At 57.5% G+C, this 18,355-nt stretch overlaps 1 protein-coding gene across 4 annotated transcripts in view; it reads right to left on the reverse strand.

The window, feature by feature from the left end:
• Nucleotides 1-11,349, reverse strand: part of SSBP3 (single stranded DNA binding protein 3) — a 49,783-nt gene extending 38,434 nt beyond the window's left edge. For all 4 annotated transcript variants that reach the window (XM_042873095.1, XM_042873094.1, XM_042873093.1 and 1 more), the window contains exons 1-4: nucleotides 11,240-11,349; nucleotides 11,038-11,110; nucleotides 10,830-10,891; nucleotides 10,633-10,717 (exon numbers count right to left, since the gene is read on the reverse strand). In XM_042873095.1, coding sequence (XP_042729029.1) covers nucleotides 10,633-10,717; nucleotides 10,830-10,891; nucleotides 11,038-11,110; nucleotides 11,240-11,295 — 276 coding nt within the window. In that variant the 5' untranslated portion in view covers nucleotides 11,296-11,349. The remainder of the gene's footprint in view (nucleotides 1-10,632; nucleotides 10,718-10,829; nucleotides 10,892-11,037; nucleotides 11,111-11,239) is intronic.
• Nucleotides 11,350-18,355: the final 7,006 nt, after the last annotated feature.

Here is an 18,355-nt window from a genome sequence, read left to right on the forward strand (position 1 = left end):
CCACCGTTCCCACCCTGAACCGAGGGGAGCTCCCCTCCGCTGCAACAGAGCTGGGCGATGTGCAGACAAAACCCATCAGTTCAAATTAAGTTCATGTTTATGCATGCAAAGACCTCGATCCCTCCTCTCTGCATGGAAGGAAAACAATACCCCAGGTCGCCTGCACGCACCCACCCTGTGCCACTGTCCAGGCACAACCCACAAGGCTGGGGGAAACCAAGCCGGTGCCCTGATCCTCCTGGTTCTTCTCTGGGCACATGACAGCATCACCAAGAAGGTGTATACATGTCCCCACCCCATCCCATGCGGCCAAGTGAAGACCTGGGGCTACAGAAAAGCTGCCCCAATGCCACAGCACCCAGCTTGGTGTCTGCACAGCAAGAGCAGATGTTTGTGCACAGGATGTACAAGGCAAGAGGAAAACACCTGCTTTCCAGCATGCAAACAGACACATCCAAATCCTCCAGAATTAATCATCGTTAAACCCAATTGCACCCACATTCCCCAACACAAGCTCCCTGGTGGAGCGATGCAGCAGGGCTTTTGTCCTGGAGATGCAACCTGCACATACAGCCCCCTCCCAGCAAGATGAGCACAATGCCAATCACCAGCCAGGGAGCGACAGCCTGTTATTTTCATCAGAGGATGTTATCCATGGGGACCTTCAGCTGCCAGCCAGGAGAAATAAGCCACTGGAGAAAAGTTACTTTCAGCACAGCCTCCTAATGGCTTTCTTCACCCCCTCCCCCTGGCCCCCAATCGATGCACATGTGAGGGCAGCTCCTTCCCCAGAAGATGAGCACCAGTGGGGCCAGCTGGCTTCTCTCACTTACAGCAACAAGTCAAACTGCTCCAAGAGCTGGAAAACAGTTATGGTGGCAGGGAATGCTTCAGATGGACCAGGAGGACAGCGTACCACGCTGAAGCAACAGTGAAAGTTAAAATTAATTAGCTGGCACGATGACAAAGAACCCATTGTGCAGCACAGTGGAGCAATCCAAGTACAAAGGCTTTATATAAGTCATGTTGAAAACTCCTTGATGACTGCAGGTAAGGACAGACAAGCTGTCAGGACATGCCATGACACCCAGAAGGGCTCCGGGACAACCATGCAAATGTGTTTTTAAATGATGAAAAGAAGTCCAGGAGCCCCAGCCTGGTCCTACTCTCCGAGACGAGTGGAGCAGAGGACTAAAACACCTGGGCATCAGCAGCACAGCCAGCACGGAACAAAACAGCAATTGTTTCTTCATGGAAAACTGCCTTTGAACCAGACTAAAGATACCCGCGTACAGTGTGGACTGTCATTTGTTTCCTTGAAGCTCCTACTTCCAGCAAATACACATCTGCTGAAAGCCACCCTGAGGTGACCAAGCACCAGGAAGCACAGCTTCAGGTTCAGGTTGGCCCCAGTGACACCAAACATGCCTTCAAGTTCATGCCTTGCAGCCTGCTGTACCCATAGATGGAAGAGAGTCACCAGCAGCAAAGCACCACGATGACCCCAAAACAGACAGCATGCAGCATCAGGCTTTGTTCCTCAGGAAGGAGCTCACATGCTTCCAGAACTGCCTCTTTCCTCTCCCAAGTGCACAGGAACTGCTGACCACAGGAGTAAAATGCAACAAGGGCTGCTACAGAAAACTTGAGCAGCATCAGTGGCAAGCAGCCCAGCAGCACTAGGAGGACAAACCTCTGCTCTTGGTCTGGAGCAGGACTAAAACATCCACAAACACCACTGGACAAAGAGAAAAGCTCATGAAAAGAGATGGATGTGATTCACACCTTGCCAGGGGGCCTGACAGTACCCATAGTGAGCACAGCACTGTGCTGCTGCCTGACCAGCCAGCCCCAACACAAGCAGGAGCCCATGAGGAAGTACCCTGCCCCTTCCCCTGCACACACAGCCTTTTTCTAACATCAAAGAACATCTCAAACCTCCCAGCTGCAAAACCCAACTACAGGCAGGCAGTTGATTCCCAGGGCTGCCCACAGGGTCAGAGACGCAATGGTAAAAGACCAAACTAGCCCAAGCACGAGGAACTCTCACTCTTCTGGGGTGCAGGATCAACCCCTCCAGGCACGAGGGATTTGCTTTCTTCTGAGAAATGAGCACCAGCATCACACCCCTGGCATGGCCAGAGGATACACACACCTCGCTGTGGGGCACACCTGTATGCCAGAGCCACTGCAGCGCATCCTTCACTTTGGAACCTTGTTTGTATCAAAAAAAAAAAAAAAAAAATACTGATCAGAGGTGTGAGCTCAGCCTGGTCAGGTTATTCAAGATCTGGAAAAAAGGGACACAAAAAGCCCAACCACCCAGAAGCTATGCAAGGCAGCCAGGCCGGGCAGCAAGAGCTCATTTTCATTACAGAAAGCTGCTGCACCCTGGGAGGAGAGATGCTCGAGATCAAATGTGTAAGGGTTTATGCAGAAACATTAGAAAAAAAAATTAGAAAGAAAATGTTAGCTTAAGACACAGCTAGAGGCCTTCCTTTGGACTTATCTTGACACCACAGGCTGCGGTGGCACTGCCTCACACAGCACTGTGGGGCAGTAGCTCTGGCAGGCTCAGACCCAGATGGATAGATGGGCACGGGGAGAACACGCACAGTGTGCTGGGGGGCTCCTGGCCCTGCCCCCACATCATCACATGGGCTGCACAGAGGCTGATGAACCTATAGGTTTAATTGCATCTGCAGGGGGATGAGAAGGGTCCCAACCAAGGCCCCACATACAGAGCTGCGTCGTTGTTACCCTGCCGACAGCACAGAAACCAAGTCAAAACACCCAGATTGGTGTTGTGACTGCACTTGTCAGAGGCAGAAAGAGCAGAAAGGCAGAGGGGGAAGGAAAATAAAAGCACTATCAGAAGCTGTGCACTCACTCCAGCACACCTTTAGCATGGGAATAGAGATGCTTCGCCCAAGCCAGGGGGCCCCACAGGTCTGTGTGGGGGTAGAAAAGAGCTGTTACAGCCATCTGCCCTGCCACAGCCATTTTTCATTAAGCAGGGGCACGGAGCAGCTTGCAGCTTGGGCCCATGCTGGAACCCCAGGCCTTGCTGCTGGGCCACCCCATGCAGCCAGGCCCTGACAGCAGGCCCCATGTACGCACAGATGTGCATTAAATACCTTGATTTATATATATTTTGCTTAATTTTGACATCAGGAAGACTGGGCAGTCCTCCTCCATAATAATAAAAGTGTAAGCACGTAGAGCTGAAGGGCAGCTCCCACAAGAGGCCCAAGGCAACTCCTCAGTGCCCCACAGCCACCCCCCAGCCCTGATGGCACAGGCTCAGCCCCACCGTGTGCAGGAAGCAGCCAAGAGCCTGCCCATGTTTTGGAATTCCCTCCCCCCCCCTCCCCGCCCAACAGCACAGCTGTAGCTTTGAACTCATCTCCTGGCATCAACCCCTTCAGCAAACAGCCCCGGTGCTTGCGGCCACAAGCAGAAGGAGTTTTGAAAGGAGGAGAAAAAAAAAAACACCACCCCATCGAGCCCACAGTGAGGTATTTGTTTACTTGTTCAAGAGCCGTTTTCTCCCCCCTCAGCCAGCCCAGGGCTGCTCTGTAGAGGAAGGAGCCATTTCCGCCCGGCAGAGCCCACCACCCCAATGGAGCCCCATGTCCCCCAGCTGGGCTGTAGAAGCCACTCTGAGAGGCTGCTCAGCACCAGAACCAGCCCTGCCCCACAACAGGAGCCCCCCAGCACTGCCCCGAGAGACCGCTCAGGAGTGGATGCACCAACCCTTCCGTGGCCTGGAAACACAAAACCCAATTACTGCCATCTCCTCGGGGCGCACAGGCGGGATATTTTTATATTTATATACATTTTTTCAGCAGCCAGACTCCCTACAGGCACCACGTCTTCCACTGACAGCAGTCTCCCTCCCCAGCAAGAAGACAGCACGTTACACACACCAAGCCATGCCATGGCCTTCACCATCTCAGCAGCAGGGGAAGGGTCCACAGCAGGGCTGGGCACAGCCCAACACTGCCATGCTGGGGATCTGCCCCCATCGAGGTGACCACATGATGCTGCTGGAAGAGCAGCAGCTTTACCATCCCTACCAGTGGCCGCAGCACTGGAGCTGCAGCTGGATGGGGGTACACCAAAGCAGGCATCACCTGCGCCTGCATAAGCAAGGATTTTGTGCAACCAGTTGCCATTTAATTTGGCAGGGCAGCCAGGAGAACAGTGAGTGGTATTAAGGAGGAGAAAGAGCCCCAGCTCCCAGAACTGGCGTGGCAGCTGTTTCCAATAGAGCCAGGGGCTGCTTTAAAAGAGAAAATATGGAACAAAAGGTAGGAGAAAATCCAAGTTTCCAAGGTGAGGAAGGAAATGATCAGGGGAACAGGAAAGCCTCACTCGTACCCAATACACGCTGTACCGACCTCACGCACCTCCCTGTGGCAGCCATGGGGGGGCTCTGCCCCTTCCCCACACGCTTTGAAGAACCGAGGTGCCTCGCACACCCTCGCCCTCGCTCCCTTTGTTTCTGTGTGAGGACCCCAGGAAGGAAGCGAGGGGAAGGTTTACAAGCCTCGTGTTTACCCAGAGCCACAAATCTGCCGGGGGCTGCGGCCCCCCCCGCCGCAGAGAGGGCGGTGCAGAGCTGGGGGCCGTGGTGCGCGGGTCCCCTCGCACGTGGCCGCAGCTCCGGGCAGACAATGGGATCGCACGCGGCCGCTCCGCCAGCTCTACATGGCCTTCCTCCTCCTCATGGGCTTCATCTCCACCGGAGCCAGCCCCTCTCGCAGCGCCATAGAGGTTAAAAACAAAACAATGAAGGAAGAGCACACACACAAAACCCACTCAGCTGCATCTCGCTGCTACCCATCTCTCCGCTCCACGTTGGCTCCGGCTGCGATGCCGAGCAGCACGAGCGCTGCCCCACAAATACATGAGACAGCCGTGCCTGTGCCCCCCCCAGGATGCACGAAAAGCATCCAAACCCACCCAGCCTCCCATTGTCAGGCAGAATTAAACAGCCACGCCGTGTCTTGGGCGGCTTCCTCTCCTCCCAGCCACCCCCACTTTTCAGTGGAAATCCCTGGTGAATTCAAGCCAGAGAAACTTTGCATCTTCACACCATTTGTTGACATAAAATACATTCCAGTGCCTTACTTTTACAGAGGCACTCTGAGCGGAGGGGGGGAAACGTCTGTTTCCATTTGAAACTGTCAAAATTAGCATGCAGTAATTAAAAATCACACCCTTTCTCTTAATAACCTAACCAGCATGATACAATCAGGTTGTGCCAACTCTTTAATCTAATTGACTAATTACAGATTTTAATTTAGTCAGTTACTGAACAACTGTTGACAATTTGTTTTCATTAGGGACAGAACAGGATAAATATTTAGGCTCCCCAGTCAAAGACTAAGACATAAGCTCAGTGCTCTGACCTCAAGTTTAGCACACTTGGCTTTTCCATCAATAGCAACTACAGGAAGGTATTGCTCCGAGACGGCATGTTTCCATCACCCTCTGCAGCAAGAAGTGCAAAAGTGGAGGTCGTTCTGCACCAACATCAGGTACTGCTTAGAAAATAAAACTCCAGCTTTGCAGAGCTCCAGGAAAGGCACCACTGTGAGGGGCACCAGCACTTGCACGCAGCACGAGTGATCCAGTACCTGTCCCCAGAGAAGGATGGGAGGCTGAGCCCAGCACACTGCAGGAAAAGGGAATTTCTCTGTTCCCCCATCACACACTTTTTTTTTTTTTTTAAACGATTTGGAGTTCTGCAGCTGTTCCTGGCAGCCTGCCACTCCAGGAGGAAACTCCTCTCTCTGGTTACCTATGGGGATCCCTGCCCCTGCAGAGCGGGTCTGGATGCAGCCCAGCTGTGCAGAAAGGGGCTGGAGCCATGCAGTCACTGCTCATGGCTCCAGTGACGCCCGTGGGGCTGGCAGGGACTGCACAGCGCTGTCCTCAGCCCACATCCCACACCCTGCTGAGCCTGGCCCAACAGCACCAGCCCTCCCACACAATACATTTTAGCAAACCGGCTCCAAAGAACACACCGCAGAGATACCTGGAGATCACCACCTCCACCACGTGCCAAGATACCTGCAGACTAACACCATGCATACACAGCTGGGGATCACCTCCATGAGGCAGCCAGTGATCAACACCACCACCACAGCATCCCACACCCAAACCCATGCAGCCACCAAGCCACAGATGCTCAGAGAACCAACCTTTGGTGGTCCTTTGGTGAAACAACAGGACAGCCTGGTTTGGGAGAGTTGACAACCACGCTTGAACCCGGCACAGATCTCACCCACCAGGTGCCCACCTGCACCAACCACACACATTCATGGGAGCAGCCAGCACGGGACACAAAAAGGAAGTGCCCCACAGCCCAAGGATGCCTGAGCACACACCTTCCTGCATGCCACCCCCAAAGCACAGCTGGAAGGCATCTTCCACGGGAAGCTGGGTTTGGGATTCAAAGCCCTGGATGACACCGTGCTGCTGGCAGACCAACATCCTTCCAGATTCCCCAGTTATCATCCCACCATGGCTTACACCACACCAGCTGCTACACTGCTCTGGCTTCAGCAACTTCACTGAGATCTGAATCCAATAGGAAAGGTTTCACATATTGGGTAAAAGGAGACCTGAGTGTCCCCAGCCAGACACAGATACCATGCTCCCCATCTTCTCTGCAACCAACACCACCTTCCCCAGCTGCAGCACAGCATCCTTCCAGACAGGAGGAGTTAGACAGAAAGAACTACATTGGTTTCCTGAGGTTAAAAAAATAAAATAAATCAATGATCTGCTCTAACGACCATGTTGCATGCTTAAAAGCAAGCTGAAGCTGCTGCAACGTAAATCTTCCAAAGCAAAGACATAATTTTGAATATGAGTATGGATTCTTTTTCCAGGAGGGAGCTGGGTATAGCAGAGGAGAGGAAGGATGAAGTCTCTGGCAGCTGAGCACCACTCTGATCCTCCTCTCCTGCAAGTTGCACTCAAGCTGGCCGCACAGGCAGAGCAATGCCACAAAAAGTATGTAGCAACAGTCAACTAGATTTAAGTTCATTTTCTGTAGCCGGAGGCCAAAATCGACTGAAGTGGTTCTGGTGATCAAGTTTTCTGCAATTCCCCTTTCTATGTATTAGCTCTTTGACAGAAATTCACTGCGGTATTTAAACTGGCAGTCATCACCGCTAACTCAAATTGTATTGGCTTTCACAATGTTGAAACGCTGAACTGCAACCATCAATCGGCCAATTCCGAGATAACGCGGTGGCTGAAATCCCCTGTCATGCTGCACGCTCCCTTTGTAGCTCGCTGGCCGTGGGAGGCACGGAGGGAGCGGGCACTGCATGTGCTGCAATACACAGAATCAGCCAAACGGGAAGCGGGGAGGCAGAGCAGAGAAGCAGAGCGGGGCTGCCCCCTGCCCACAGCATCTCAGAGGGCCGGAGGATTGAGCCAGCAGCCTGCTCAGTTGGATGGGAATAGGAATAAAGCAAAAATCAAAACCCACCCAAATCAATTGCCATGGGTCAGGCAATGCCTGTAGAACAGGTCAAGTCTTGGATGGCGGCCGGGGATCAGCACCGTGCTGCTGTAGGTAATCAGAGCACCGCAGTTAACTTCTGAATAACTCTGATACAGGTGGTGGAAGAGGCTGACTAATGAAACTGCGAGCGGCACGGCGCGTTGTCTGCGTTAACAGTCAGATCTGCACACGTGCTGAGACAAAAAGGGAAAAACACGGTGCTCCTCCCCAACACAGAGACCCACAGCCCACTCCTCCCAGCAGCCTGCTGCCCTGCCCTAGGAGAGGAACCACAGGGAAAGCCAGGAAAAAAGTGCTGCTTCACCATGGTGAGAGCCCATGGCGCTCACAGAGCACCCCCTGCAAGAGAGGTGCCAATGAATAAATAAATAAAGATTGGAAGGGGAAATTGATAAATTATCCTGCTGCTCCTAACAGTTCCCATACAGTTACGCTGGGAAATGAAATGGAAATTACACAGCATGCAAATCCCAGAGTTAACACTCTGCTAATGAAGCACACCGCCCTGCTCCCAAGTGTGCAGTTCTGCAGCCAGCGTCTCCCAGTGCCGGCACTCCCCAGACCCCGCAGCATCTCCCTGCTTTGTGCCTCGGGTTGCAATGGCAAAACCCGCTGCCTTGTGGTAAACAAACACGGCGTTTGGCGCAGACCCGGGCGACCGCTGCACAGCCAGTTCTGCGATTGGCCAGGTTTCAACATGATGCTCTACGAATCTGGGGCAAAGCCTATATTGGGATATTTTTAACCACAACCAACAGATGAAATTACTCGCTGGTCCACCCAGCCCGGGGCTCGCAGGAGGCCCAGCATCACTCTGAGCTGTTGCACGCTGCTGATACGCCATGGGGTTTGGAGTTTGGGCCGTTGGTGATGCGCTCCCCACCCAGAGCATCGTCCAACACGGGACACACCAGGGCTCAGCCCAATGCTGCAGGACCATGGCCACGTGCCGGCCCCAAGAAACAAGGCACCATTCACAAGCACCAGTTATCACCTGGTTCCTGGCTTTGGTCAATATTTAAGTTTGAGCCGGGCAGGTCCCTGCCCTGCAAAGTACACTCGGTGCTCCACGCAGGGAGAGCACGAGCATCCCAAGCCAAACGCACGCACCTGAAGGCCAAACAGGCCCAGGGACACCAAAGTGGTGTGGCAAAGCCAAGAGAGCACCAAAAATCTCCTCACGTGTCTCTGCAGTCAGACCCAAAAGGTGAAGCACTCAGGGGTGCACTGTTACAAAACTGCATTACACTGAGAATTAAAACAATCAGGATTGTGTCTATTTACTGTAAGCTTAAAGCTACATGCATTAAAGAAGTTTATGCGAATCATTTAATGCACTCATGCCTATTGTTAGAATTATTACCAAGCTAAAAAAGATTAGTTTCTCTAAATACACTAAATCCTCAGACATTATTAGGAGGTTGCTGTCAACGTAGCACTACTATGCCTTGGCTGCTAATGTCATCTTTAGCAAAGGCTTTACTACCTAAAGATCCACCTCTGCCTTTCTCCATCCTAACCAGACTCCAAAAAAGATGGGATTTAGCCCAAACGACGAGAGGAGGGGCAGCAGGCGCTGCCAAGTCACAGAGCCCAGCGCTGATGGATGTGCTGACAAACTCCAGGTTGTCAGCCCTCTCTCACCCTCAGTTCAGGAGTTCAACATTTTAATCCGACCCAGTAAATAAAAAGCAGCTATGCAGGAAGCAGCACAGCACAACCGGGAGCAGAACGGTGGCCACAAGACAGATGGACAACCAGCACAGACCTGGATTGGCTTCTCCAGGGAACAACTGAGCTGCCCACCCCCACGTGGGTTCAGCTCCATGTTACATCCATTGAGAGAAGGACATGGGACTGCCAGCAATGCAGATCTGGGCTCTGCTCCCCAAGCAGGAACTGCAGAGAAGGTCCCCATGCTGCTCCCAGCCCAACCTCACACATCTCCCAGCAGCTCAACCCAGGCATGTCGAGGCAGCGAGAGGCTGGGGAAGGGAGGAAAAATGGTTTCCATACCATAGGCTCCCATGAGCAGACAAAAACAGCTCCTGCTACACAATTTAAACTCGCTTGACTCTGCTCCAAGCCCACAGCCAGGTGACTAATCCTTTGATTCAAATTCCTCCCGCTGCAGATCAGTGCTGCAGATCTGGGTGACTTCAGCAGGACAGAGCAGGCAGCCCACCTGCAGCCAGCACCAACAAGCCCTGGGCCATGAGGAGCCACATTTTTCACGAGGACAAAAAGCCCAGGGGGCCCAAACACCATCAGGCATGGTGGGATGAGGTCCACACCATCACCTCCAGCTCATGAGTTCCTCCATGCTGCTGAATTCAAGGAGCTGGTGCTTTTGGGAAACACACCTGAAGAAAAGCCTCTGCTGGGTTCCACCAACACCTCTGCTGAGGACAATTACACGAGGTCCTGCACACACAGGACGGCCCGTGATGGCTGCCACCAACCAACTAAGGACCTGCACACACAGGATGGTGGCGGAGTCCAGCAGGTTGTATGCAGCACCTCTAGGTTCGCTCCAAGCAAGCGAGCAGGTCCAGCAACTCACAGCTGGAGCAAAACAGTTGGAGGAGCCACGTTTTTCATGAAGACAAAAAGCCCAGAGGCAGCAGCAGGCACAGTGGGATGAGGTCCACACCATCACCTCCAGCTCATGAGTTCCTCCACGCTGCTGAATTCAAGGAGCGTTCCCAGCCAGCCAAAGCAGCCCCACAAACCACGAGGCTTTGGGATGACGTTCTGGGGAACCTTCCCTCCATCCCCAGCCACCTCCGTGGCATTTACCAACAAGACAACCTCAGCACCAGGCCCGCAGCCACCGACCTCCACCACCGCGCTCGCGGCCAACGCTTTGTTGCCCAGCGCCGGGTCCCACCGGCGGTCCCGACGCCTCCAAGTGCTGAAGATAAAGCGCCTGGGCTCATTTGCATAATTGCAACGTTATGAAACGCCGTTCGGCCAAAATCGCAGCGCCGCTGTTTGCAAGCACGCTGCTGCCGGCGCGCCGAGGAGCCCGAGCGCCCCAACTCCGTCATTACCGCGAGGAGCAGAAACTTGTTGTTACTCACATAGTCATGGAAGGCTTTCGCTTCGCTCGAATGCTCGCAAGTGTCTCGCCGCTCAGGGGCTGCGCAGTACAGGTCCCAGAACACGCTGCGTGGCACAAACACAGGGGAGGGAGCCCCGGTTACCGGGTGCCCCCGCAGCGCCCGGCGCAGCCCCGGGGCTGCTGACTCACCGCGACCCCCCCGCGCCCCTCACTCACCACCACCAGGAGTGCAGGAAGCCGGGGGGCTCTCCCAGCGTGATGTTCTTCTCCCACCGGATCTGCAGGCGAAAGGAAGGTGCCGCCAGTGGGCTGCGGGGCCCCGACGAGCGGGGGGGACCCCGCCGGCCGCCGCCGCTCGCCCGCCCCGCACAAGATGGAGGCCGGGAGGCGGCGGCGGAGCACAAAGGGCGGCGGGGGGGCTCACCTCGGACAGGAAGGTCTGCGCCGACTTCTGGGCGCCGACGTGCAGCAGGTACTCGTAGACGTACAGGGCCAGCCTGCAAGAGCCCGGCGGCGGTCGGCGGGGGGGCGGCGGGGAGGCCCCCGCCCCGCACAAAGCCCGCAGCCGGGCTCCTCCCGCACCGCACCCCCCCCCACTCCCTCCCTCTCTCCTCCTCCCCGCTTACTTCTCCCGCGCCTGCCCGTCCGAGGGCACGGCCGAGCCTTTCCCCTTGGCGAACATGTTCCGCGCCGAGCTGGGTGGGGGCCCGCCCGCCCGAGCCGCTCTGCCCGCTCCGCTTCGCCGCGCACCGGGGGCTGTCAGAGCGCCGGCCCCCACCGCGCCCCCATGGCCCCGCTGCCGCCGCCGCTGCTTGCCGCGCCCGCCCGCCTGCCGCCGCTCGCCGCGCCGCGCACCCGAACGTGGCCGCGCCGGGCACCGCCCCCTGCTGATTGATGGGCGGTCCCGCCAATCGCTGAGAGGCGGGGGCGGGATCTCGAGTGGACACGCCCCCTCCGCGAGCGGCGGGCGGGCGGCCTCCCGCGGTGGAGAGGGAGGAGGGGAGAGCGCGGCGCCGCGCGGTCCTAGCGCCGCGCTGCGGGCGGGCAAGCACGGCCGGGCGGAGGGGAGCACTGCGCCTTTAAGGTGCCGAGCCGCCGCGCGCTGAGCGCTCCGATTGGGCAGCGCCGCGGGGAGAGCGGAAGGGGGGCCTTGAAACCGCCCGCCGGGCTGCGCGGGGGGGCGCGGCGGGCGGGCGCTGCCTCAGGACGCGGTGCTCGGGCCGGACCCCCCCGCCTCGGGGAGCGTGGAACCCGGTGCGGAGCTCCTCGGAGGGAGCCGCCGGCATCGCACGCTGGGGGTGCGCCCCAGTACCGTGTGAGCGCTCGGGGTTACTGCGGCATTAAGTCGGGGGGTCCCGAGGGGTCACCCCCCGAAAACTTTCTGATCTAGCAGCGTGCAGTGACACAATGAAGCCCCCCCCAAAAAATAAGGGAGCGGGCCCCTAAGCGGGGTGCTGCGGGGACTCGTGGTCTGAGCTGCGCTCCCCGCCTTGTCCCACCTGGAGCCCTGCGGAGCTCCTCGGCCCGGCGCTGAGCGCTGCGCTGTGTGATCACTGCCCTGCGCGGCCCCGCACCGAGCCCCGCTCCCGCACCGCCTCCGGCTGCAGTTTCCACGGGAACAGATGTTGGAGCGGCGCAAAAAAACAGGGCTTCAAAAAGCTCTTCCCACCCCGGCCTCACCTCTGCCACCGCTGCGCTTTGCCAAAGGGACCGGCAAAAAAACAGTGGGGACGGAGGGCTGCCGAGTAATGAAACGCTAACGGTTGAGACGCGGGCGCTGAGTCTGGCCCTGCAGCTGCGCGGCCGGAGCGGGGCCGTCTGTGGGAGCTGTGGGCTGCAGGAGGAGCGGCAGCGCCAGGCAGAGCTGCTGCCGTGGGAACACTCGTGGCCATCCGGAGCTGTGCGGGCAGGGCCCGGCTCGCTTGGAAAGAGCTGACCGCAGTGCAGATCGGAAAGTGTCAGGCTGTGAGTCGTCGGGTCCTGCGTGGAAGGAGCGAGCGGAGCCTGGCTTTGCGCCGCGCGCTCCTGCGGCAAGGCCGGGCTGAGCATCGGGTCACGGCGAGGCACAGACCTCGTGCCTCCAGAGCCTTTGCAGCCCGCTGCTCCTCTGCTGTTCTTATGGGCTGGGCGGTGACCGGGAGCCTCTCCTGGGATTGAGGCCGTGGAGGGCAAACCGCCTGCACGAGGGTAAAGAGGAGCTAAATATCCCCGTTAAAAATAATACCCTCGTATTCAGCACATTTTGCACGGAGGAGGAAAATGCTGGTGTCCCCAGGGTGATCTGCGCTGTGCTCTTGGCCAGGAACAAATGAAATAAAGGGCCTTTCTGTGCCCGCACCATCGTCCCTTCCCTGCCCCACGCAGATAAAGTGGAATGGCCGCAGCTGCTTCTCTGCTCCTCACATTTTGCAGCACATCAAGCTCTACATTCACTCCTCATCAAGAGTTTATTTCCCTTTAACTCATTGATCCTCTGAGATACTGAGCAGACAAAAACCAGTTCCCTTCTTTCTCCTGCCCCTCAGGTCACTGGGGATGAGAAATTCAATAGGAGTTGGGATCTGCCCCTCCTTTGATGCATCCCAAAGGTCGGTCTGCAGGTACCCAGCCTGGAGAGGAGGTCAGGGAGGATGTCCCCAGCATGGGGACAGCAGAGGATGGATGGGGACAGGCGTCTTCCTGGTGCTGCCCCTGACTCAGCTTCTCCCCCATCCCCCGGACCAGCTCTGTTTCTCAGCTGTTGCTAGGGGAGATGGAGAGCAGTTGATTGAAAGCTTCCTGCAAGTGGCACCAAGTCTAAATATTGCCATTCCTATGCAAGCGAACCCAGGAGCATGACTGCAGGACAGTGAGGGTGGAATTCCCATCCTGTGTGAACTGCACCGCTCCCTGCAGCCCCAGCCTTGTGTCTTCCACCACCCGATGGTGAAACGATTTGAGCAAATTATAAGACAGTGCTTTGGACCAACTTAGCTCAAGATCAGAAGGGAGGCTAATTTCATATCTTCACCACCGCAGAAGGCAATTAAATGGCTCTGCAAAGTTTGAACACAGGTTAGGACAAGAAATTTTATAATCAGAAATCCCAACACCTGCGGCCAGCAGCACAGACTGCTTGAGTCATGGGAGGACGTTGCGAGCCTCCTGAGTGCTCCCAGGGCTTGGAGAGGTAATGTCCTCAGCTCAGGTTTCTCTCTGCTGGGTTTTCCTTGGACTTCTGGCAGTGAAGGCACCAGAATTCATTACAAACTCAAACCAATAACCACCTGCCTGAAGCTCTCCTGCGTGACGGCTCACAGAGCTGGGTGCCTCCCTCCCTGCATCCCGCAGTACCTGCCAGGCAGGCACCGAAAGGGCCCCGCTCTGCTCAGCTCCAAGGCAGGAGAAAATGCTGCTGGGCAACCAAAGGGCCAAAGGCAGCAGCCCCTGGCACAGCAAGGGTGAGGTGTGAGTGCTGCCGCAGGCTGAGCCCAGGCTGGGTGGGATCCCCGTGGGCAGGCTGCTGTGGGCAGGGATGCGCAGCAGGACGGGCAGGTTTGGGAGGGAGTAGCTGTGGGAAGAGTGGCCTCACCATGATGCATATTAACGCTCCGCGGGCTTTAATTGCAGTGGGACCTATGGCACGGAGCCATTAGCATGCAATGTGGAGGAACACGTATTTTTGGGAGCCCTGCCTGTTTTGTGGCCTTGTGGTGGGGGGAGGCGGTGGGATGCAGGGAGAGGTGCCTGGTCCCCCCAGGAGTGCTGCTGGAGGTGCAGCTCCTTCCTCAAGGCCCTGAATCATCCCCGCTGCCATCTGCTGCACCCTCGCTCTTCCCTGCAGATGTCCTTCTTCCTTCCCCAGAAGGAGATGAGAACTGAGGATGAGGTGCCAAATGCAACTTCAAACAGCATCTAATAAAACACGGGATTAATTTCTTCTGACTGCTGTTCAATGGCTCTGATTAAGCAGAGCAGAATTTAATTAGCTTGTTTGGACTGCCTCTAAACCTGTGCCAAAGGTGGGGGAGCCTCAGTGTCCGGGTCCCCCAGCATCCATGAGCTGCTGGGGTTAGCCTGTGCTGCTCCACTGAGCAGAGCCTGCTGCATACCCAGCCTGGTTGGCAGCAGTTTTGGGATCCCCAGAACCTTCATCATCTCTGCAAGCCCCCCTGCAGCCAGGATGGGGGCTATTTGCTGGACGTGCTGCTGGTGGCAATGGGGATGGGAACATGGAGCCTCTCGGCATTAACCAAACTCATCCTGCTGAGTCCTTGAGTTCAAGTAACCCTGTTCTCTCCCTGATTTACTACGACTTGCTGGCTCCTCTTCTCTCCCTCCTCCTGTCTCCTTTAACCCATTTCATTATCTATGCTAGCTTAGGCTTGCCTACGTGGGAACATCACACTGAGGTTATTGCAAAATAGATGGGCTGTGAATGCAAAATGCAGCAGCCCTCCCCAGCAGCACTGACTCCCTCCCTGCCATACCTGTGCTCAGCACGCTGAAGGACCCAGGCTCCCCCGCTGCTCCTGGGGTCTGAGGCTGCAGCTTCCCCTCCGTGCAGACAAGCACACACAGAAGGCATGCATTTCCCTTCCAGCAATGTGTTGCAATTAAGCATCCCCTCCCTACGCAACCCAGCGCCCAGGCAGGTAACTCCAGGCCAGAGCCACAGCCCCAAACTGCTCATTTCTAAGCTCTTTATGGTGTATTTAGTTTTCCATATAAAAAAGCAAAGAGGGCATGGAAGATCTGCTGGCTGAGGCGAGGAATGGACCCAGCAGCTCCTTTTCTCCCTGCAGACGAGGCTTTATAAGCTCTGTAGAGTCACCCCAGCACTGCTCCTCACCCTGGGGCCGTATCACTCCCTGCTCCCTTATCAGCCACCTGTGGGTATCCCCGCCTGATACCGGGCCCTGGGTGGGCTTGGGGCATATGGCAAAGCAGAGAGGGAATGGGGTGGGTGCCCCCGAGAAGCCCATCCCTCTGATTTCTGAGCAAAACTAGAACCAAAGCAGGGGAGTCCATAAAGGGAATAAGAAAAGACATCTACTTTTATATGTGCACTTAAGTATTTAGGTCAGTATTTTTAGAATAAATAGCCGTGGGTTGGTTCCTATCTTTTCACTTTCATTTTTCACACTTCAGCTTCATTTTCCTGACGCTGGGTAGCTGCAGAAGCGGTTGGATTTCAAGCACCCTCGCACCTCCCGGCACGCCGACCTCACTGCCTCTGGTTTCCCTCAGCCCCCCTATCCCATTCTTTTTCCTGGAGCCATCGCTGCATGGTCCAAATCTCCCAGTTTTCATGGCTGATGGTGATAAATGGAAGGCTCGCCCTGCAGCCGGGCCATCCCACAGCGATGCTGCCTGGTTCCATCCCGCTATTAAAAGCAAAACCATCCAGAAGGGTCCTTCAGAGCAGAGCCGTCTTCCCAGGGAAACATTGGCAGCCTCGTTTGGCAGCAACAGTGCCTGGATTTGCTGAAGGCCTCCAAAATTAGATGAGGCTTGGAAACTTGTGATGGATGTCACTGCGGCAGCGTGGAGGGGGGGCTCCAGCATGGTGCTTCCCCCAGCCCGGGTGCTGCTCAGTGCCTGCTTGTCCCCAGGGCTCACTGCAGCACAGCACAGGCACACGCAGTGAGAAGCAACAATCCCAGGGTGCTAAATGTGCTCCGCGGGGGCTGCTGTGATGTGCCAAAGCGATGGAGCTCCTCGTAAACACGCTGAGGATAGGAAACAAGCCCTCAGCGTGTCAGCAGGGAGCTGGGCAGGGGCTGCTCTGTCCCCGTGAGCTGGAGACACGGGGGGCTCTGAGGGCACAGCGGACAAGGAGCACTGGGGGCACACGCTGGGGCTGGGCTGTCAGCACGGCGTATCCCAAAACAAAGCTCCCCTCCTCCCCGGCTCCATGGTAGCGTCACCTCCAAGAGTTATTCACAGATAAACTCCATAAATTCGGGGCACAGCCATTTTATCACTGCTGGCAGCTCGGCGAGCTGCTTGCTCCAAGGTGAAGGCGAGGGAGGTGGGAAGAGATGGCAACGAGCTCCCAGCACAGCGAGGGGCACCGTGCAGGGCTGCATCCAGCCAGACCCTCACCGCCCAGCAGGGCTTTGTTGGCCAACGCGAAAGGCAGGGCAGAAAACCACCTCCTCTGCGTGGGATGATTTATTTTGCCACGCAGCTCCAGCCTGTTTTGCTGCATCATTCCCGGTGTTTTATTGCCTCCGGCCGGGGCTGCCGCCATCCGCCGTGCAGCACCCAGCCCTCAGCCCGGCGCTGCGTTGGCTCTGAATGCTGCCGGGCCCGCCCTGACCCCGGGGCCTGGAGAACAGCGGTGTGGATCGGTGTGGAGCGGGAAGGACGGCAGAGGCCAACCTGGGGCTTCGGATGGGGAACGATGCGCAAATCTCTGGGGCCGGGAGGGACACCCCACCTCCCTGCCTGACAGCACCGCCTCAGCTCGGAGGCAGCCACATTTCTCCTGCCAGCAGGGAACGGCCAAGGGCTTTCCCCGTGTGCGTGCGCCTGCAGGAGCCCGGCAGCACGGAACCAACGCGCGGGCACCGCCAACTGCTCCGCATCGCCAACCCAGAAGCGTTCTTTGTAGGAGGGAACGGGGGATGCCCCCGCCGGCAGAGCCCGGCAGCGAGGCACGGCTCCGGGAGCGCTGCGCTGCCCGTCGCTCCGTGCACAGCGGCGCACCTCGGCGCACGTCGCTCCCTGCCCGCTCCCTGCCCGCTCCCGGCCGCCCGCGCTCCCCCGGGGCCGCCCGCCCGCAGCGCGGCGCCGCACGGGGCGGAGCGGGGCGCGGAAGGGGCCTCTTGAAACCGCCGCGTTCTGATTGGGCCGAGCGCCCGCTCCGGCCCCGCCTCCCCGAGGCTCTCGGGGGCCGGAGCCGTCCGGCCCCCACCCCCGCCCCGGCCCCGCAGGCGGGCCGCAGCCGCCGGAAGGCCGCGCCTGGGCGGGCGCCACGCCGCGCCGCGCCGCGGGGAAGGAGGGGGGAGGCCGCGCCGCCGCTCGGAACAATGGCGCCCTCTGGCGGCGAGAGGTGGAACAGCGCGCTGCGGGTCCTCGGCCTGCGGGGCGAGCGGGAGCGGCTGCGGGGCGAGGAGAGGCGGGGGCCGCGCGCAGGGCGGCTCGGCGTGCGGGATGCCGCCGGCTCGTCCCATCCTCACCTCACCCTGCTGCGGTGCCGTGCCTCGCCCAGGCCACTGGGTCCCCCAGCTTTGTCACCGCGCAGTAATTAACGGAGTAATTAAGCAGCGCGGCCGCAGCTTCGTGCCCTGCCTCCGCCTCTACGCGCGGCCCTCGTTATTTACTCTTAACGATTTTACAGTATTTTAACACCAATCCCTGCGAAATTTCCCTCGTCCCAAAGAGAATAGCTGCTTGTAACCGCTTGCTAATTACAAGGAGGGATGCCAATTAATTCGTTTAGCTAATTATCCACTCGCTAGGCACCGCGCACCGAGGGTCTGCGAGGGACGGGCGTGCGGTGCCGGCTGGACGCACCCTGCAGGGCCACGGCTGCGAGCTGTAATTACAGCATTGCGCTAATTGTTCTGGGATGGGCGGCTTTTCGGAGGGAGCTGGGTGCGGGCTGAGCCCCGAAAGCCGCCTCGCCCCGCACCTCGCGGCCCCGAGCCCGGCAGCAGCGCTCCGCCTGCCCTGCGCTGCTCCCAGCTCGTTGCCAATCTCCAGGCCCTGCTTCCTGCTGAATTCCTCGCGTTATTTCACTCCTGCCTTTCCAG

Source organism: Lagopus leucura, unplaced genomic scaffold (genome assembly GCF_019238085.1).
Source record: "Lagopus leucura isolate 7727_CA_CO unplaced genomic scaffold, USGS_WTPT01 Super-Scaffold_100009, whole genome shotgun sequence".
Taxonomy (NCBI): Eukaryota; Metazoa; Chordata; class Aves; order Galliformes; family Phasianidae; genus Lagopus; species Lagopus leucura.